General features: G+C 34.6%; 1 protein-coding gene and 1 pseudogene across 1 annotated transcript; both read right to left on the bottom strand.

Annotated features, from left to right (window-relative positions):
• Positions 1–3,805: 3,805 nt before the first annotated feature.
• LOC121253588 (protein FAR-RED IMPAIRED RESPONSE 1-like) lies at positions 3,806–4,720 on the bottom strand. The gene has a single exon (XM_041153584.1). It carries the CDS (start codon positions 4,718–4,720, stop codon positions 3,806–3,808), a length of 915 nt encoding a protein of 304 aa, XP_041009518.1.
• Positions 4,721–13,680: 8,960 nt separating this feature from the next.
• LOC121251382 lies at positions 13,681–14,403 on the bottom strand (annotated as a pseudogene).
• Positions 14,404–17,894: the final 3,491 nt, after the last annotated feature.

Below are 17,894 nucleotides of genomic sequence, written 5' to 3'. Positions count from 1 at the left end.
TGTCTTGATAGTTGATAGTCTTTGAAAGAAGATGCTGAAAGTTTAGTTTTGTTCTTGATTGTCCGTTTTCCTTTTGTTTCTTCTTCGCCTTCAGTTTAAGAATATCTCATCATCCACTACGGACTCTTCTTCATCTTTTGATAAACGAAGTCTGGGTCAACCATTATACTTCTGTGAAATTGAAACCTAACTAAGATACTGATCTACTACAAGAAATCCAGGACGACCCTTCCTAGGATGTCCCAATTACAACACAAAGGTAACTACATTCATGTTTAATAAAAATTTTAATATTATGTGCATCTAACATGTTTCGAAAATATGTTTAAAATGATTAGGGATTACCATATTGTAAATATTTCAAGTGGGTAGAGGAGGATCAATACAGAAAGTCCGATCTAAGAGAAACTCACAATGAACTGTTAAGAGCCAAGAAAGAGCTGGAGAAGATACTCGACGATATCGAAAAGAGCAAGATTGATCTTCGTAAGAGAGCGGATGAGAGAGATGGCGCTATCCAATAGAAATGAGGAGGTTGTGAACAAGGAGTTGGCGCTTCTTGTATGCGAAGCTGAAATAAGACGCTCACGCACACTACTCCGGATGTATTGGGCTGCCGCATTTGTTGTAGCATGTTACTTGTCTTGCAAATAAGTGACTTAGGATTAGTGTTAGAAGTTAGTTGCTATATATATCTAAGTGGTTTATATGTTGGTTGGTGATGTTAGAACTTAGTTTGATTGTATAGTCTAATTGTATTTTATGTTAATGACTTGTGGAAGTAGCTAATTATATCTGTGTAAGGCATTATTAATCCAGGAAGTATCTTATTTGAACCCCATTGTATCTGTGCATTAATTCAGGATATATCTTATTCAAAGCAAGGCATTAATAAGCATTTGTTAAAAAAAGACAGAATCACCTACTTTAATCAGGGTAACTAACTCAACTAATGGACTAAGTGGAAAAAACTCTTGTCACAAGAATATGCCAACTCACAATAATATGTCACAACCATCCATTAAAATTGGTCTTGAATTACTGGTCTATTTGCACATCAAAATCTTCCTTGACTATGGCATACTAGCAGGTATTGACATAATCAATGTCACTAATAAATAAACTAAGCATTCTACTAAGAAAGGGAAAAAAAATGCTACTTTCATCTAGGAAATTGCCAAAAAATTCAATCCAAGAAATAATATCTTCATGCTCATTCTTGGAAGAAAAACTATCATAAACTCCAAAATAATGTTATGATTTGTTCCAACTACACAAAAACCATTGCCAACAATCTTGTATCTTCCTTCAATCTATCCAAAAAAGTTACATTTACAACTTACAAAAAAACAACTTTAATAAGATCTTACATGCCATCCCACCACTGAGTACAACATGATAAACTTACAAAAATGACTAATGTTTCTGCCAAACAACAAAAAATGACTAATCCATCAGATTGTATCAGCACTTGAAAATCCTTCAAGTTCACTCTTTCACCTCTTGAAAACCCATATATTACATTGGGAATAAACCCCTTCACATTCACTCTTTCACCTCCTGCATGTGAAGTAAAAAAAAAAAAAAAAAGGAATTAATATAATTGATACAGAAGTTTGTTAAATATGAAAAATTACATGCAAATAAAATGTACATCTTGCATGTTCAAATAGTCAAGTAGCAATGACTACACCAAAAATCAGTGGTGGGAGACGATACAATTCCTCATATCAAATGAAAAAACTCCAAAACCACCAAAAAAAAAAAAAAAAAAAATTTACTCTCCTCAATAATAACAAACATCATGCAGATTGGGAGATAAGCTCAAGGGTGGGTTGCCTACCTATTTATTCAAAGCAAAAAGATGCTCAAATTACAAAATCAAATCCTATCAAAAAGATGCCAATACTAGCCCTATAGCAGACCACAAAATCAGCCAACACAAACCCCATACAAGACCATAAAATCAGCCATTGAAACCAGACCATACCCAACCATAGCAGACCACAAAATCAGCCAATACCAGCCTCTTACAAGACCACAAAATCAGCCATTGAAACCAAATCATACAAGCCCCATATCCATAGTGGAAATTACACAAAAATGTTAAAATACCTTATTGGTGGAAACTATTTATGCAAATATTACTGCAAATTAGTTTCCTGGGCCTTCCAACCACGGTTGAACCAATTGTGATTCATCCAACCCAATTTGCTCCGGTTATGATCCATCCAACCCAAATTGCACCTGTAAGGATTAATAAGCAAAAATTAGAGTAATATCAATATTACTATTGACATATGAAAAGTTAAGAAATATTACACTTTCTTGACTCCCACCCACTGTTTGTCAGAGCTGCAATCCACCAATGACAGCAGCTAAATTGTCTTGAACAAGCTGGTGATAAAAAAAAAAAAAAAAAAAACCAAATCAAATCAAAACATAAATATAACAAGTCAAGTATAAATATAAAAAAAGTAATATAATTGCACGTAACCAACATTAGAAATATCTATCTCTGATGGGCTAAATAAATTCTTGCACGTGTCCGGCACTGGTGTATCTCCTCCATCTCTCTAATAAACAAGTAGCATTGGCAACAAGTAAGTTTTTGCATTAATAAAATAACCCACCTAAAAATGTATATTTAAAGCTGAAATAATGTGCACCTGTTTACGTTTCCGATTTACTGGTGCTTTCTTTGTCTTTCCTTTAAGTTTTCGCATGTCTTTCTTCATCCTGGATACTCTCCTCAGATATGGGATCTGCCTTTCCCTCTGACAACTAATGGACTGAGTACTTGTTTCGAACTGCCCACAGTGGTTGTGTCATTTTGAGTACAACCAACATTAGAACTAGTGAGGGTAATTGATGGAGGTTCTTGATTCTCACTATATAATTCAATCATTGCATGTAACTTATGTGTGGCATCCTCAATATATTTTTTTGAACCCGCTGCATGAGTACTCATTTGATAACAGATTTTTAATAGACTAGAATATCTGCAAGCATCTGGCCGCTGATTCCCTGCGTCATAGCTGCTATCGATTAACGTGTATCTTCTTTTGATATCCTTCCTCCATCGGTCTAAAATGTACTTCTCTGGCAGGGGTTTTATCCCGTTACATTTAAATACAGCGAAAATATGCCAACACAGTATACCCCTCATTTGAAATAAACCACATGAACACTTAGCATCTACATCTTCCTCACTGAAGTCCACAGAAAACGTAACCAACTTAGTGAACTCTTCCACACGAACTTTGTCATCTACCATATAGGTCTTTACTGCACCATCCCTCTTAAGTAACTCTGGATCCAAATTGATAATACCGGTAAGTTCCATCTGAACTTTCCTAAATTTAGCATTTGTGTGCAACTCTTGAAATCTCTTCTCGATAGGAGATCTAGATATGCAAGGAATGGTAACGCTAAATGAGTGGAAGTCCGCGTTATTTTCACTCTCAATTTTTTTTTCAACACACTATCAAACTGATCGACAAACTCTTTCAAGTTTGTCTTAACATGAACATAACCATCGAAAAAAGCATTCATCTTCTCACTGCGCTGCGTTGTACTCATCCCAGTCCAAAAACAGTCCTTCAAGAATGCCGGCATCCAATACTCATGCTCAGTGTATAAACTTTTCAGCCAGACATTCTCATGCAAGTTGTAAGTGGTGATTAACTAATCCCAAGATTTCTCAAACTCTTCAACAGTTTGGGTGTCATACACACATTTCATCAATGCATTATTCATCCCACTTTTGTAGGAAGCATAGGAGGACAGCTTCTCGAGCACTTTTTTAGTATATGCCATAAACAAAGTTGATGTCGGCAACAATAGCAATTGCATTTTTCATCGTTCTGTCCTGATCGGTGATAATAGCTTTCGGAGCGATACCATCCATACACTTCAACCACGTCTGGAATAACCAGACAAATGTCTCTGTATCCTCACTGGAAATTAATCCTGCTCCCAATAGAATTGACTGCCCATGGTGGTTTACACCAACAAATGGTACAAAGGGCATCTCATATCTATTCGTCAGGTATGTAGTGTCGAATGTCACCACATCACCGAAGTATTGGTAGGCTGCCCTACTACGGGAGTCTGTCCAGAAGACATTTTTTAACCTCCCATCATCATCAAAATCTATCAGTGCAAAGAAACCGAGATTTTTGTACTGCATCCTACAAAAATACTCTAGAAACACTCCAGCACCACCTTTACCAAGTCTTAGATGTCTTGCCTTGTAGATATAATTGCGGCAATCTTTTTCTAAAAATGGGAGGTTCTCAAATCCACTAGCGCTAACGAAAAGAGATCCGAAGCTCTTATTCATTCGAATGCCAGCCATATCGTTTATATCTAGGACTCTTTTTATAGAGTCACTCACTTCTCTATTACATCGAAAGAAGCGAGATTTGTTTGGACTAAGGCCATGGTTATGGATATTATTCACTGTTGTCAACCGGAACTTTCCATCAACTTTTAAGGCATTAATCTTTGCCTTACACTCTATCTTTCCTGTTGGATGTGGTCTAGCGACATTCAATGTCCTATTCCGGGCTTTCCCACCACGGGCACAACCAAATGTGACATATCGGACAGTCTCATCATCTCCTTTATCAGTCCTTCTTATCGTTACCCCAAACCCGCTTTTCTTACCATACTGCTTATAATAAACCATTAATTCTTCAAAAGTATTAAACTTCATTCCCGACTTTGGCTCTTCAATCGGATCACCACCAACTTCATCATCTAACTGTGGTGTCCCCGCAATCTCATCCTCAGTTTATTCTGAATTTAGTCTATCTTCTTTGCTTTCTTCAACTCTTTCAGAGGTACATGGAATATCAGTTTCTCTACATTCAGGTGGTTCCTCTATATCAACTCTTCCACTTGTAGCAGAGCTTGTAGTCATGAGAGGAGTCGGGTCACCAACATTATGCAAAAAGAAAAAAAAAATCAATGACATTAAACTAAAAAAAAGGGCCAACTTATACAAACAAAAAAACAAGAACACAATTGAATCACCACTTGAATGTTTCTTGGATATTGGCCGCCATCAGGATATGGCGGAAAAGGCATTGGCCACGCAGGAAGTGGTCCGTAGTAATCGGGACTGGTGTAATTTACAAAGTACCGGTTACTTGATGCTATATCCTAACATGTTGTTACACAAGTTATTTACGTATTTTGAAAATAAATATCAACTCAACACAGAAATAAAGCAACATTGTAAACAATATAACATACATCGTTTGAGAGATTTGAGCTAGATGGTGTTTGGGAAAATGAGTGTTCTTCCCCTTTTCCCATGCCGAGAGGAGATGAACTGCATAATTCCACAATCAATTACTTCATAAAAAAAGACTCAGCTACAAAACTTCAAAGTTTTATCTTCTCGTTATCATTACAATTCTATAAAGTGCTGAATTAAATGATTTAAACCCACTATGCATCAAGCCCATATCCACTATGAAATTTTCAAAAAATTAACCAGCCAAAAAAAGGTTAGACCAAATTAAAGCACAATATGATATTAAGAACCACTCAAAATTTAAGCTCTTAGCCAATTTAAAACACTGAAAAATGCATTTTGACTGACTTTCAGTGGTGCTAAACCGAGCAGTTGCAAACACATTTTGACTGACTTTCAGTTGGGATATATCCTTCATTTAAGGATCACCGAGTGAAACAGTTTCATTTTCCAACTTCCTTTCACAAAGCACAACTAGTATTGGTCCGTCCGGTGGACAACTACACTGTCTTTTGAGAGTCTTTTTCATGCTCTTACTTGGGTACTATTCTTTACAACTACACTGGTGCCATTTCAGTGATTTCACGGTGTTCCAAATTTACAAGCAGGCCAACATTTACAAGAAACCCAAGCAATCCATTTCACAAACACCTTCCCTACATACTCTTCCACTCCACCAGAATCCATTCCATTTTATATTTACAAGCAACCCAACATCCAAGCAACCTAACATTATGACAAAAAATAAAAATTGCAAAATTTAATTAATTTACGGCTCGGAGTCTCAGACTACACTAAGTATTCTTACCAGTTACGACGTCGCAAAGGCTGAATGGCGCAGACGACGGTAAAATCCGTGGATCACGACAGAAACCACTATGGATCAATGGGTGTCGATTCTTTAGACAGAGCAGCTGCTATTAAGACTAGTGTTTCTTGAGACAGAGCAAGAGCAACCACTGTGGATCAACGGGTGTCGTTTCTTCAGACAGAGCAAGAGAAATACCAGTAGAAGAAAGGCAATAGCGGCTGGGTTCGTGCTTGGGTTCCCCGACGGTGATGGAGCCGATGATGCCAAAGATCAAGAAAAATACAAAAAAAAAAACCATAAATGATGACGAACGACGAAGAAAATGGACCTGCTAATGGTTTCTGGTTTCTGGGTACGACGAACGTGCTTTTCTTTTCAGCGCAAAATAGTTTCAGAACAATCTGGAGAATGACGAACCCACAGGAAAAATGGTGGAGGGTTTCTGAAATCTGAAATCGCGCTCTGAAATCGGCTCCTTTCCGCCTGTTTTTTTTTTTTCTTTTTTTAATAATATATAAAGCTGACGTGGCATTAACCACGTCAGCGATTCCGCAATGGGTACTCGAAGACAGGTACCTGTAGCAGAATTGGGCCATTAATGGTGCTGGAGATCTAAAAAGATGTAATTGATGGTGATTAAATACGTACGTACGAGTTAGTTGTGTGAGAAAAATTATGACATAAATTTGGAAATTCAATATAGAGTTCGGCTTTTGAACCGTTGGGCTGACGTTGGGCATTTAACAACCTTCTATCAAAATATGACTGGTAAGAAGTTTTATATTATATATACTCAAATTGATATCATCTAATTACATTAAGAAAAATTAATTCCTATCAATGTGAGAAGTCAGAGCATAGAACTTCATCTTCTTCTTCATACCAATCTGTCGCCGCACCAAATCCAGACTACCACCGTACCAAACTAGGTTTGTCGCCTCCACAACTGAACGTCATCGCACCACCAAGCTCCGTCACACCCACGAAGCTCTGTTGCCCATGAGCTTCGTCGCCCACCAAATCAAAACCCATTTGAGAAAAAAATACTTGTCGATGCAGAGCATTCCAGCACAAAAGCTACCTAAGCATAGTAAAACCCACGAAGCTTTGTCACCCATGAGCATTCTTAGCTAACTCTCCTCCACCCATTCTAAGAGCATTGGCAATGGCCTAACCATTGCCAAATTCAAATCTAAATTTTGACTTTTATTGAGTTAAAAGCTCTACATTGAACTAGCCAAATGCATAATTTCTCAACTGTGAGCTACAATGAATTCACCTCCCTGGCCATAGTTTGCGAGCCACTGTTGAAAGATCAAACCTTTATTTTTTTGTTTTCGTCCCAACTGTCCCTCTTTCTTTCCCTCGTATTTTTCTTTCTTCAGAAACTCCATCTCTTCCCTACGTTTTCCTTTCTTCAGAAACTCCCCCTCTTCCCTCTGTTTCCTTTCTTCAGAAACTCTTCTCTCCTTCTTCTCTCCGTTCCTGGGTCGATCTTCACTGTTATGCGATTTCCTCTCTCTCTCTCTCTTGGTTTGGCTCAAGAACACAACACTCTCTCTCAGTTTGGGTTTTGAGTATGAAATGGGTATGATTTTGTGAAATGGATATCAATCTATTGTGCGATGGATTTTTCTTCATTTGGTGTTTGTGCATTTTTGTGGAAGTCATAGTTTATGGTTATTATCGTTGCTAGTTTTTCTTCAGTTGGTGTTTGTGAATTTTCTTCTTGTTATTATCGTTTGCTGGGTTACAAAATAAAAACAAAGGGGCACTGAGAGATTGATCTGTGGCCTCGTATTCTTCTTGTTCTTTTTTCTTTAGAAACAAATTTTCCCGAGAAAGTGGAGGAAAGTGGTCTGTTTGGATGCGTAGAAAGTGGAGGAAAATATGGATGGAATGGAAAGTTTGGAACTTTTAATTGGTAAAAACATCTCGGTCTCTCTCTTCTCAACTCTCTCCATCCAAGTTTTCTAGGCATTCCCATATTTTGTTTTATTTTTTTTTTCTGTTTTTGGAAGCATTTGGGTAAGTGCTTTAGAAAGCGCACTTGCATCCAGATTTGAGATTTTATAGCAAATTTCTTCCCCTTTCTAGGTGGATGAAGCCATTGAAATTTGCTCAAGGGTTTGTGTAATAACTAACAATTGAGACTTGAATTTGAGGCAATTTTATCAGACTTGTTGCATGGACTAAGATTGAGATGAAAATGAAAGATATTTTCTCTTTTCTGTATATCTAAATCACGAGTTGACGCCTCTCTCTTGTTTGGTCGATCTGAAAGAATAAACAAAAATAAAAAGAATGCAGGCAAGGCATTGGAAAGGCAGACCCATGTCTCTGTGATAGTGAGCATGGGGATGAGCTGGGTCATCCTTGGTCATTCTGAAAGATGAGCTCTTCTAAACGAGTCAAATGAGGTGAGCATTGCTGCATTTCCTTAAGTGATGTTTTCTCATCTGTTAATTATATGGTAGTTTGCATGAGCAATTTTTTCTCTGGCATGTCTCGTCTTAAATATTAAGCCAACATTGGTTAATTGTAGCTGTTTACAATCTCTAAAGATATTAGTGAAACACAGACATAAAAGATATTTCTGTTTAATTGAATATGTCTCTAGGCCACTTCATGGTGGGATCAATTAATTTAATTATTCACTATTACTGTGATAGGTCTTATATACGATATGTGATCTCTATAATATCTTTGCATGGTGAAGTCTTATGGCATGGGTTCAAATCCTAACAGTTGACCATGCATGTGTGTAGATGTATATATGGGGAATTTCGTTGGGAGGTGAGGACTAGTTAGTGAATGAGATTGGTATTATGTGAGTATATTACCAAGAGAATGATAGTGAGTCATCTGGCCGTGAAATGTCTCCTCTAATTATTTGTACATTCACATGTATAGGCAATTGTAAATTATGTCTATAGCTTTTCTTAAGCATCAATACTTCCACTTTGGCCCAACTATGTTGAGGTTTCTCATTAATTCTGCTATTTTCATAAATGCAGGTCAGTGAAGAAGTGGAGCATGCTTTGACAAAATTGGGACATTCTCCATATGATAGAAACTGTGTTGATATAAACTGCAATTTTTTTTATTGGATTTCTGTTTTGAACACATGGTTCAGTAGTGGTAGAAATGTGTTGAATTTGTGTTGGATTTGCGTGGTTATATATATATATGGAGGAAGATGTTCTGACTTCTAGACAGAAGGTTGTGATTATATATGGGAGCTTGTTGCTTTTCTTTGTCTTGTTCTTGTCAGGGTACTCTCTCAATTACAATGTGTATATTGTTGGTTTTTAGTGGCACACTACTACTAATAATTAGTTTGAGGAAGAAAATAGTTGGGAAACATAATTTTAAGTAAAAATTAAATTATTATTTAATATCTAGAATGTATTTGCAAAATATTAAAAAAAATTGTAAAAAATTATTAAAATATATAATATTATATCACTATTTTGACTTTAAGATGACTAGTCCAATGTAGATTCACCTAGCCAAATATTAATTGTATAGCTAAAAGTTAAAGTTTTAGCCAAAATTTAGACTTGATAATGACTAGTCTATTACCAATGCACTTATGCGAGTGAAAGCAATCCCAAGGAATGGGATCACTGCCACGAATCATAGCACTTTCCATTTTCTGCGATTTCAAGCTTTTTTTTTTTTTTTTTTTTAATGAAAGCTCAATAAAGAGACTGAAGAAAAGCATTGTAACAAAAAATATTCGCTCGTTCAAGGAGAAGATGACCTTGTAGAGAACATTCTAGAGGTCCTATATGGCTATATGACCTTGGTAGAGGCTTCTTGGGAGTCGAGCCCTTGGGACTCATAGTGGGATTAGAGTTCTTGTGGGGTAGCTAGCTTTCTCTTCTAGCTGATGACGTCTTTGCCCTGTAGGGGTGAGGAGGAGGAGCAGCTTTGAGAGAAGGCCATTGGGGTTGGTGGTTGTTTCATTTTGTGATGAAAACGAAGCCAAGGAAAAACAATTGAAGAAGAGAGGAGTCGGGTTGCCATTTCATAGAAGAGACGAGGGAGCTTTTTGCACAGCATTATCAGCTGTAGGCAAGCACATTAGATGTGAAATAGAAGAGTTTACATGGCAAACATTTATTGAATGACTATTACTAGAGGGATAGCAGACCGACCGGTAGAAAGATATTCTCTTTAATATATACATTGATTCCTTTATTTTGATGTTAAGAGGGCCGCAAACGTGGGCCATACACGCATGTGTATGTATGCGCTGTTACCGTTAGCTTTGTGTGGTCCTAGCTATCATATATAACAATACCATATGTATTAGGAAAATGTTTTGGGTCTCGTGCTCCGATTGTCTTTTGTTTTTTTTTAATTTAATGATTAAATAAGTATTTTTTAATATTAAGATTTTTTTTTTAAAAATACCTGAAAAAAAATTCAAATAACCTCTTCAATATTATAAGAAAATTGTTTTTTTCTTACTAGTTATTTCCTATAAAAATGATTTTTTCTTGTAAAAATAAATCTATTTTTATCACAATCTCTCGTTATAAATAATTTATCCCAAATATTTTTTTGACTATTATCCTACTGGTATTAAGGACGTGATAATTCTGACGGGTCCAATTCGAACGCTTGTCGACATCATGTACTGGCACAAGGCCGGTTGGCTTTTAATCCGAGATTATACAAAATATGAATGGCAAATTAATTGAGCGTCCAAGCTCGATCGAGCTAGCTAGCCAGTGCATGCAGCCAGCTAGCTGCCTCTTTAAGACGGATTGTGCTATATATATATATATATATATATGGATTTTTAAGACGGATCAATGTGATATTAATTCTAAAATATTTGTTGCTCTCTCTTATATGGATTTTTCCTAATCTTTCGCATCCTGCATGAGCGCCCAAAACCATTAATTACAAATAAATAATTCTCTCTCTCATCCACGATTTTCTCCAAAGTAAAAAAAATCGCCTCTCTCTCTCTCTCTCTCTCTCACTCAGTCGTGGAACTATGAAATCCATGACCTGAGACTAAGGCCGCCAGGATTTCCTCGATCATGAATAAACCCAAAAAAATAAAACAATGGTGGGGTGATATGGTTCCTGCATATATATCATTGTTAGGTGAAAGCTGCTTGATTGGTTTGGTAGCGATGTGGCATGCATGCACGCATGCATGTGGTACCCTAGCTTCAAAATCATATCACCGAACAACTTCATTCACAACTATTCAATGACTCTGGCCGCTAAATAATGCATGGCCCTCTTTCGTTCTCTTTTTCTTTTTTTGGTTTTCCTTGGCCGAAGTCGCATCACGTATTTCTTGCAAATCACATGTCGAAATCTGATGAATCAATGCTCAGAACCAGTAGTAGGGCTACTTGATCAGCAGAAGATATTGCTGCGTGCGCATCTATATTATTATATTTCATCTGGACCACTAACTTCTTTAAAAAAAACCGATGGTTCACTGCCTTCTAGATGTATTTATTCAAGTAGATAATAAGAATCTTTAGCCTTGAAGTTAGGATTGAATATTTTGAAAAACATTATACAGACTATACATACAGTTGGGTATTATAATATAATATAATATATATGTGCTTAATTGGGTTTTCATTTCTGTATTTTCTTTAGTTAGCAAGAAATGGGCCGGGTTCCTTTTTCTGCTAATTTCTTCTTTTCTCCTTTATTAACATAAAGAAGAGCGCAGCCTCTTCTAAGTCTCGTTTATTTTCACAAAATTTTTTATATTATCTTATCTAATTATTATAATTTTTTTAAATTTTTACATAAAATAAAATAAACACTTTAACTTTTTCTAAATTTCAAAATAAAAATAATATTTTATAATAATATTTTATTCAACTTTTAACATTTATCTCAATTCATTTCATCTCATCTTATTTCATTTGTAAAAACAAACGAGACCATGATACCCATAAGATCCTCATGCATGATGTAGTTTCCCAGACACCCATTAATTCCCGCAATGCATGGATAATATGATACATCATACATAGAAACACGTACGTACACTAGTACTACTGCTATATACTCGTGATCTATACGTACGTACGTATATAGACAAATAATTCTAATTAACAGAATTAAAACCGAGGGAGCTGTTCACGATCGATTTCTGAGAAATATCAAGAACAGTCGTCGATCACATGATCTCTCTCTCTCTCTCTATATATATATATATAATATATATGATCATGAGTCGGCCGTATATACTTTCCAAAGTTGTGTTCGACACTCTTCATGTACGTACGTTTATATATATGTATTCTTCATTATTCACACGTACGTACGTACACTAATATTCACGTGAAAATTAAGGAGCTAGCTAGCTGTTGAGTGTCGATCAATATTCATGCATGTCAATTATCAAGAATGGTACTACTCGATCAGTGACCACATGATCTCTACCGGTACGTGTGTATATATATATATATATATATATGTATGCTTTCTAAAGTTGTGTTCAACACTTATTATAAGAAAAATGATCTTTTGTGATCATTTAATTGTGATGAAAAGATTATTTATGATCAAAATATACTCATTTTAATTGTAAATAATCATTTTGTTAGAATTAACTGATCACAAATAAATAATTTTTTTATAATAACTTTCCACGCACGTTGATCATAAACTTCATTAATATTATACAACGTCGCACGTACACCATGTCGACACCCTTTCTATTCATACTTACCGGACACGCAAGCTAGGTGCAAATCGTCATCATCTTAACATGAATGGTACAATACTTTTGTGAAAAGAAGAATATATATCATACGTAAGACTAATTGCCTAGCATTCTATGCAAGTTTATTCGTTTTAAAAAAGAATAAAATTTATTATTAAAAAATTATTTTTTTTTATGTAAATTTTATATTTATTAATTTTTTTTAAAATAATTGTACAGATTCCTACTGCAAGTATCATTTCTCTTAAGTTTAAATAGAATAAAATATTTAATGTCCAGCATATATACTGCATATAATATATAATTTATATACATGTTTCTTATATATGTATATATATATATTTAAGAAGACTGCATGCCATGGCCAGGGCAATACTCCGGGAATCGGGATTTGACATCAGAATCTGTCGAGTATTTAATTACCCGCGCGCTGGTAAAACCGCATGCATATATGCATGAGATCGCGAGCGAGGGAGGAACCGGTCAAAAAATCTCGCACGAAATGGTAAACCAGTGGAGATAATATTATATCGATACCGTATTATATATGGGACTAAGATTCATGAATGCATGGTAATTAATAATTTACTCTTGTACATAGCAGCAACACATGAATGCGTGCATGCATGTTAGCCGGCCTAGCTGCATGCTACCTCATCCCATAAAACATCGTCTATATATAGTCAGCGGTATAAAATATATATTTGGTAGAACATGCGCGCATGCATGCTTCTTAAAATTAAATTGGAAATTCACATATGTAGTGTGCATGCATGATGATGCAGATATCAGATTCGTATATATGAACGCGTGCAATATTAAAGGCTACAAAAACAAAGCGAGGACAGAGATTCAATTTGCCTGAAGAGCTAGAAGATATAATTACAAATTTACAATAATAATAATAATAAAAAAAAAAACAAAATACAAGCAGAAGCTTGAAAAGAAGAAAATAAACGAAGCTAATGGGCATGAACTACAACTGTAACTGTAAGAAGCAAGCGAGCTGGGTGGGGTTCACAATGCCCGGCACGTGGGCCCACCCGTTTTGAGTAAATTCGCTAATTCCACGTACCTTTGGTGATCTTCCACCTGTCGTCGTCCTCGTCTTCGCTCCGCTCCACCGCCCGGCTCCGCTTCACAGTCATCCCTCTGCTTCCCTCTCCCCAACACCGGAATCGCCTCCTTTTTGGCCGGATCCCACGGTCGACCGAGCAGAGTACCTCTGGTGAGAAACTCGTGGGCAAGATACCCGGCCAGAAGTCGGTTAGACGGGATCGGATCGACACATCCGGCTGGTTTCGACGTCGACCGCTTCGACGAGGGTTCGAGGGCGCCCAACCCGAGTCCATCCCTCTCTTTGCGTTTCTTATCAATGACAATATTGGGCGTCAAAACGCGACGCGGAGGAAGTCGCATCGTTTTGGTACTCATGGCGTCGTTTTGGGTGCATGCCCCGTCAGCACCAAGGTTCAAAACAAGGCTAAAAGGGTAAACTCACCTCAAAATTATCAGGTGAATTAAAAATAGAAAAATAAACAAATAAGGAAGGAGACAGCTTGACAGGATAGAGACGAGAGAAAGAGAGAGATGGAATCACAAAAATAAACGAAATGGTGGAGCTGAAGGGGGCACTCTATTTATAGGAGATGTGTTAGCCATTTACCCTTATGATATCAACGAATTTACAGGAGTACCAATAAGACATCGAATTGACAACAATGCCCTCCTTTCTGTTTAACTAGGAATCTCTCCTTTTATTTTTTATTTTTTTTAAGTTTCCTTTTAAAATGTCATGCCAGCCAAACAAGTTACTGGTTTTTTTTTTTTTTTCTCGGCATCCAAACAAGTTGTAAGGATGTTAGGTGGTTACCAATAAGTTACCACCAGATACCCACCCGGCCAGACAACCACCAGCCTAGATTCCTTTTATTTATTTAGCTCCTGTAGATATATACGAATGTAATGTCACATTATGAGATGATAAAAATTAAGATGATGAATAATATTATTATTTTAAATAATATTATATATCATATTCTTATTTTATTTTTATTCTACTTTATAAATATAGTACTTTCTATCACTCATGAATCATTTTTTATATTTTCAAAATGAAATTAAAAAACTAATAACACCTCATCATAGTAAAATAGGAATAAAACTGTAATCTAATATGTAACATTTTCCTTAATTTCTTTGTCTGTATTTTTTTATTGAGAAATATCATGTCCACGATATATATTCCTAATTGTCAAGAGAGAAGTAACTCTTGCCTTCAAAAGCATGGTTTTCCATCTTTCAAAAACATTTTGGTCTTGTTGTATATTCTTAAGAAATGTTAAATAAAAAAACAACATTTGAGTAAAATCATGGGATCTAATTATGTTAAAATAAGAAGAAAGTCGTGTGGTAATGGCTAAGGGCAAGTACTCCTCTTAGAACACTCTTATTGGACTAGTCAAATGTCAGTCAAGTCTAAATTTTAACTAAATTTTTTTAAAATTAGTTGTATTAGACTAGCAAAATCACTTAAAGTCAAGTTATAAGTTACAGCAAATAGAAAACCAAAATCATATTTAGTAAGTTACTATTCACCAACCAATAACATTTTATTAAAAAGTATTCATTTTCTCTTCTTTTCTTCTTCATTTCTCTTCTTTTATTCTTTATGTTAAATAATTTGTTTGGACAGTAAAAATTAAATTATTAATTAATATATAGAGTGTAGTTATAAAATATATAATATTATATTATTATTTTGATTTTAAAATAACTAATCTAATATAAATTAACCTCTTCAAAAACTTTAATTTTAACCAAAGCCTCATTTTAGTCAAAATTTACACTTGAACGATTGCGAATGCTCTTAGATCTCGTTTGAATTCAAAATCTACATCAATTGATTTAATTTTATCAGTATAATTTTTTTAAATTTTCGCACAAAATATAATAAATAATTCAAAATTTTTAAATTTCAAAATAACTTTTTTAAATTTTCACATAAAATATAATAAATAATTTAATTTTTATTTTATTATTCATAACTCATATCAATCCATCTCTAAATTCAAATCACACTTAATCCGGTTTAGCTTTAAATTTATTTTATTTAATAATAGTGTTAATGAGCTAGCTAGCTAGGACAACGTACGAGTACCTTTCCTATTAGTTAGAAATAGAGGTGGTTAGGTTTCGCTTTTTCTTTAATTAATTTCGATCAGACTTTAGGATCCCTCAGTCACTTTAGGACAGGTACAAGCACCACTAAGTCTATGGGGGTGCGAGATGGGCCCTGCGCACATGTCCTAAAATTCTACACAAATTAATCTGTCTCATATTTTATCACCTTTAATTACGTATATTTGATGTCATATATATTTAATTAAATTTATATGTTTAATTTTTAGATAAATAATTATTTAAAATATATTTATAATTAACAAATCCTGATCTGTTTGATTAAAAAACAAAATCTTGCTAACTACAAACGGTTTCGCGCACCAAACAGAGTATCGACGCTAATATGATTTTTTTATTGAAAAGAAAAATTTTAAAAGAAGCAAAGGTCTCATATCTCATGAAAATTATTTGTCTTCAATTTATATAATTTCATTAAATGAATACCCTACATGTCAGCATTAGTGTGTAGTTTGATACACAAACTCGCTTATAAAAAGATTTTTCCTAAAAACAAATCGGGTAAGCTTTTTTAAGAGAATCCTCCTTGATATAAACTAAGGTAAAGTCAAATTTGAGCTAATATCATATCTTTTGTCTTTTGTCTATTCCAACCAAAATATATATTTTTATTGTATTAGTCGTATACTTTCTATACAATAAAAAAAATAACTAATCTAATATTTTTTTTCTAATTTACATTTGATCCAAATCATCTTATTCAGTACGTTTCAAACAAATTTACATAGTTGCCTCCATACACCTTTCAAACACATTCAGGCTATCCAGCATAGCCCAAAACGGTCATATGGTTGCCTCCATGCACATTCCAAATACACTCGGACAGTCATATAGTTACATGGTTGCCTTCATACACATTAACATATTTTGATGCTCTATTAGGCAATTTTTGGATTTTGAGATAAGATGTCTAATTCAATGAGAGTGCTCTAAAGAATTCAAGTTTTTCTCTGCATCCAAACAGGGCCCATGGCTTTAGTAAATTTTGTATTGCCTCCTTTAAATTTTTCATCAAACCAAATATAGCCTTTTTAATAAACTTGGTGGCATATTTTTATTTGAAACAGTCAAAATTAAATATATGTTGTGTAGTTCATAAAGTCATCATATCCATTGCCCTAAATCAACCTTTCAAATGTTGAATTGATAAATGAGGAAAATATTTGCAATTGTTGACTTTTAAGCAAGATGATAAAATGTTAAAAAAAATAACTTTCGTTTGTATTCAAAATCTATCTCATCTCATCTCATCATTACAATTTTATCAAATTTCTACATAAAATATAATAAACAATTCAAAATTTTCAAATTTTAAAACAATTTTCTCAAATTTTTACACAAAATATAATAAATAATTTAACTTTTATTATACTATTTACAAATCATATCAACATATTTTAATTCATCTCTAAATCTAAAGCACTCCATCTTAATAGAAATGAGAATAATTAATTTTTGAGATAATCCACTATGTGCTCCAAAAGTCAACATAGGTTCTACAATTGACATGCCTAGATATATTCTACCCTCTTGTAAAAGGAGTAGAGCTTATTCAAGGTGAGTCCATCCTGATCGAGCACTATTTAAGGGTGCGGGGTAACCCCCTCCCCACCCCCCACACTGCATGGATCGGGGTGGGGTGTTCCACCCCCGCCTTCCGCTCACTTTAATAGTATACTATAATTTATTAGATTTAAAAATTATTTATGAATTCAAAAATGATCAAAAATATATTTTTAGATCTAAATTATAAATTTAAATTCGTAAATATGACTATAATTTGAAATTTTTAAATTTGTTAGTGTATATTTTGTATAAATTATAGTATAGTAGGATGATCCTTTTATAGAGTTCCTTTACAATACAAGTCTTACACTTTAGTAATTTGAGACTTT

This window comes from Juglans microcarpa x Juglans regia, chromosome 2S, assembly GCF_004785595.1.
Source record: "Juglans microcarpa x Juglans regia isolate MS1-56 chromosome 2S, Jm3101_v1.0, whole genome shotgun sequence".
NCBI lineage: Eukaryota > Viridiplantae > Streptophyta > Magnoliopsida > Fagales > Juglandaceae > Juglans > Juglans microcarpa x Juglans regia.
This window is presented reverse-complemented; position numbering and strand designations above follow the sequence as displayed.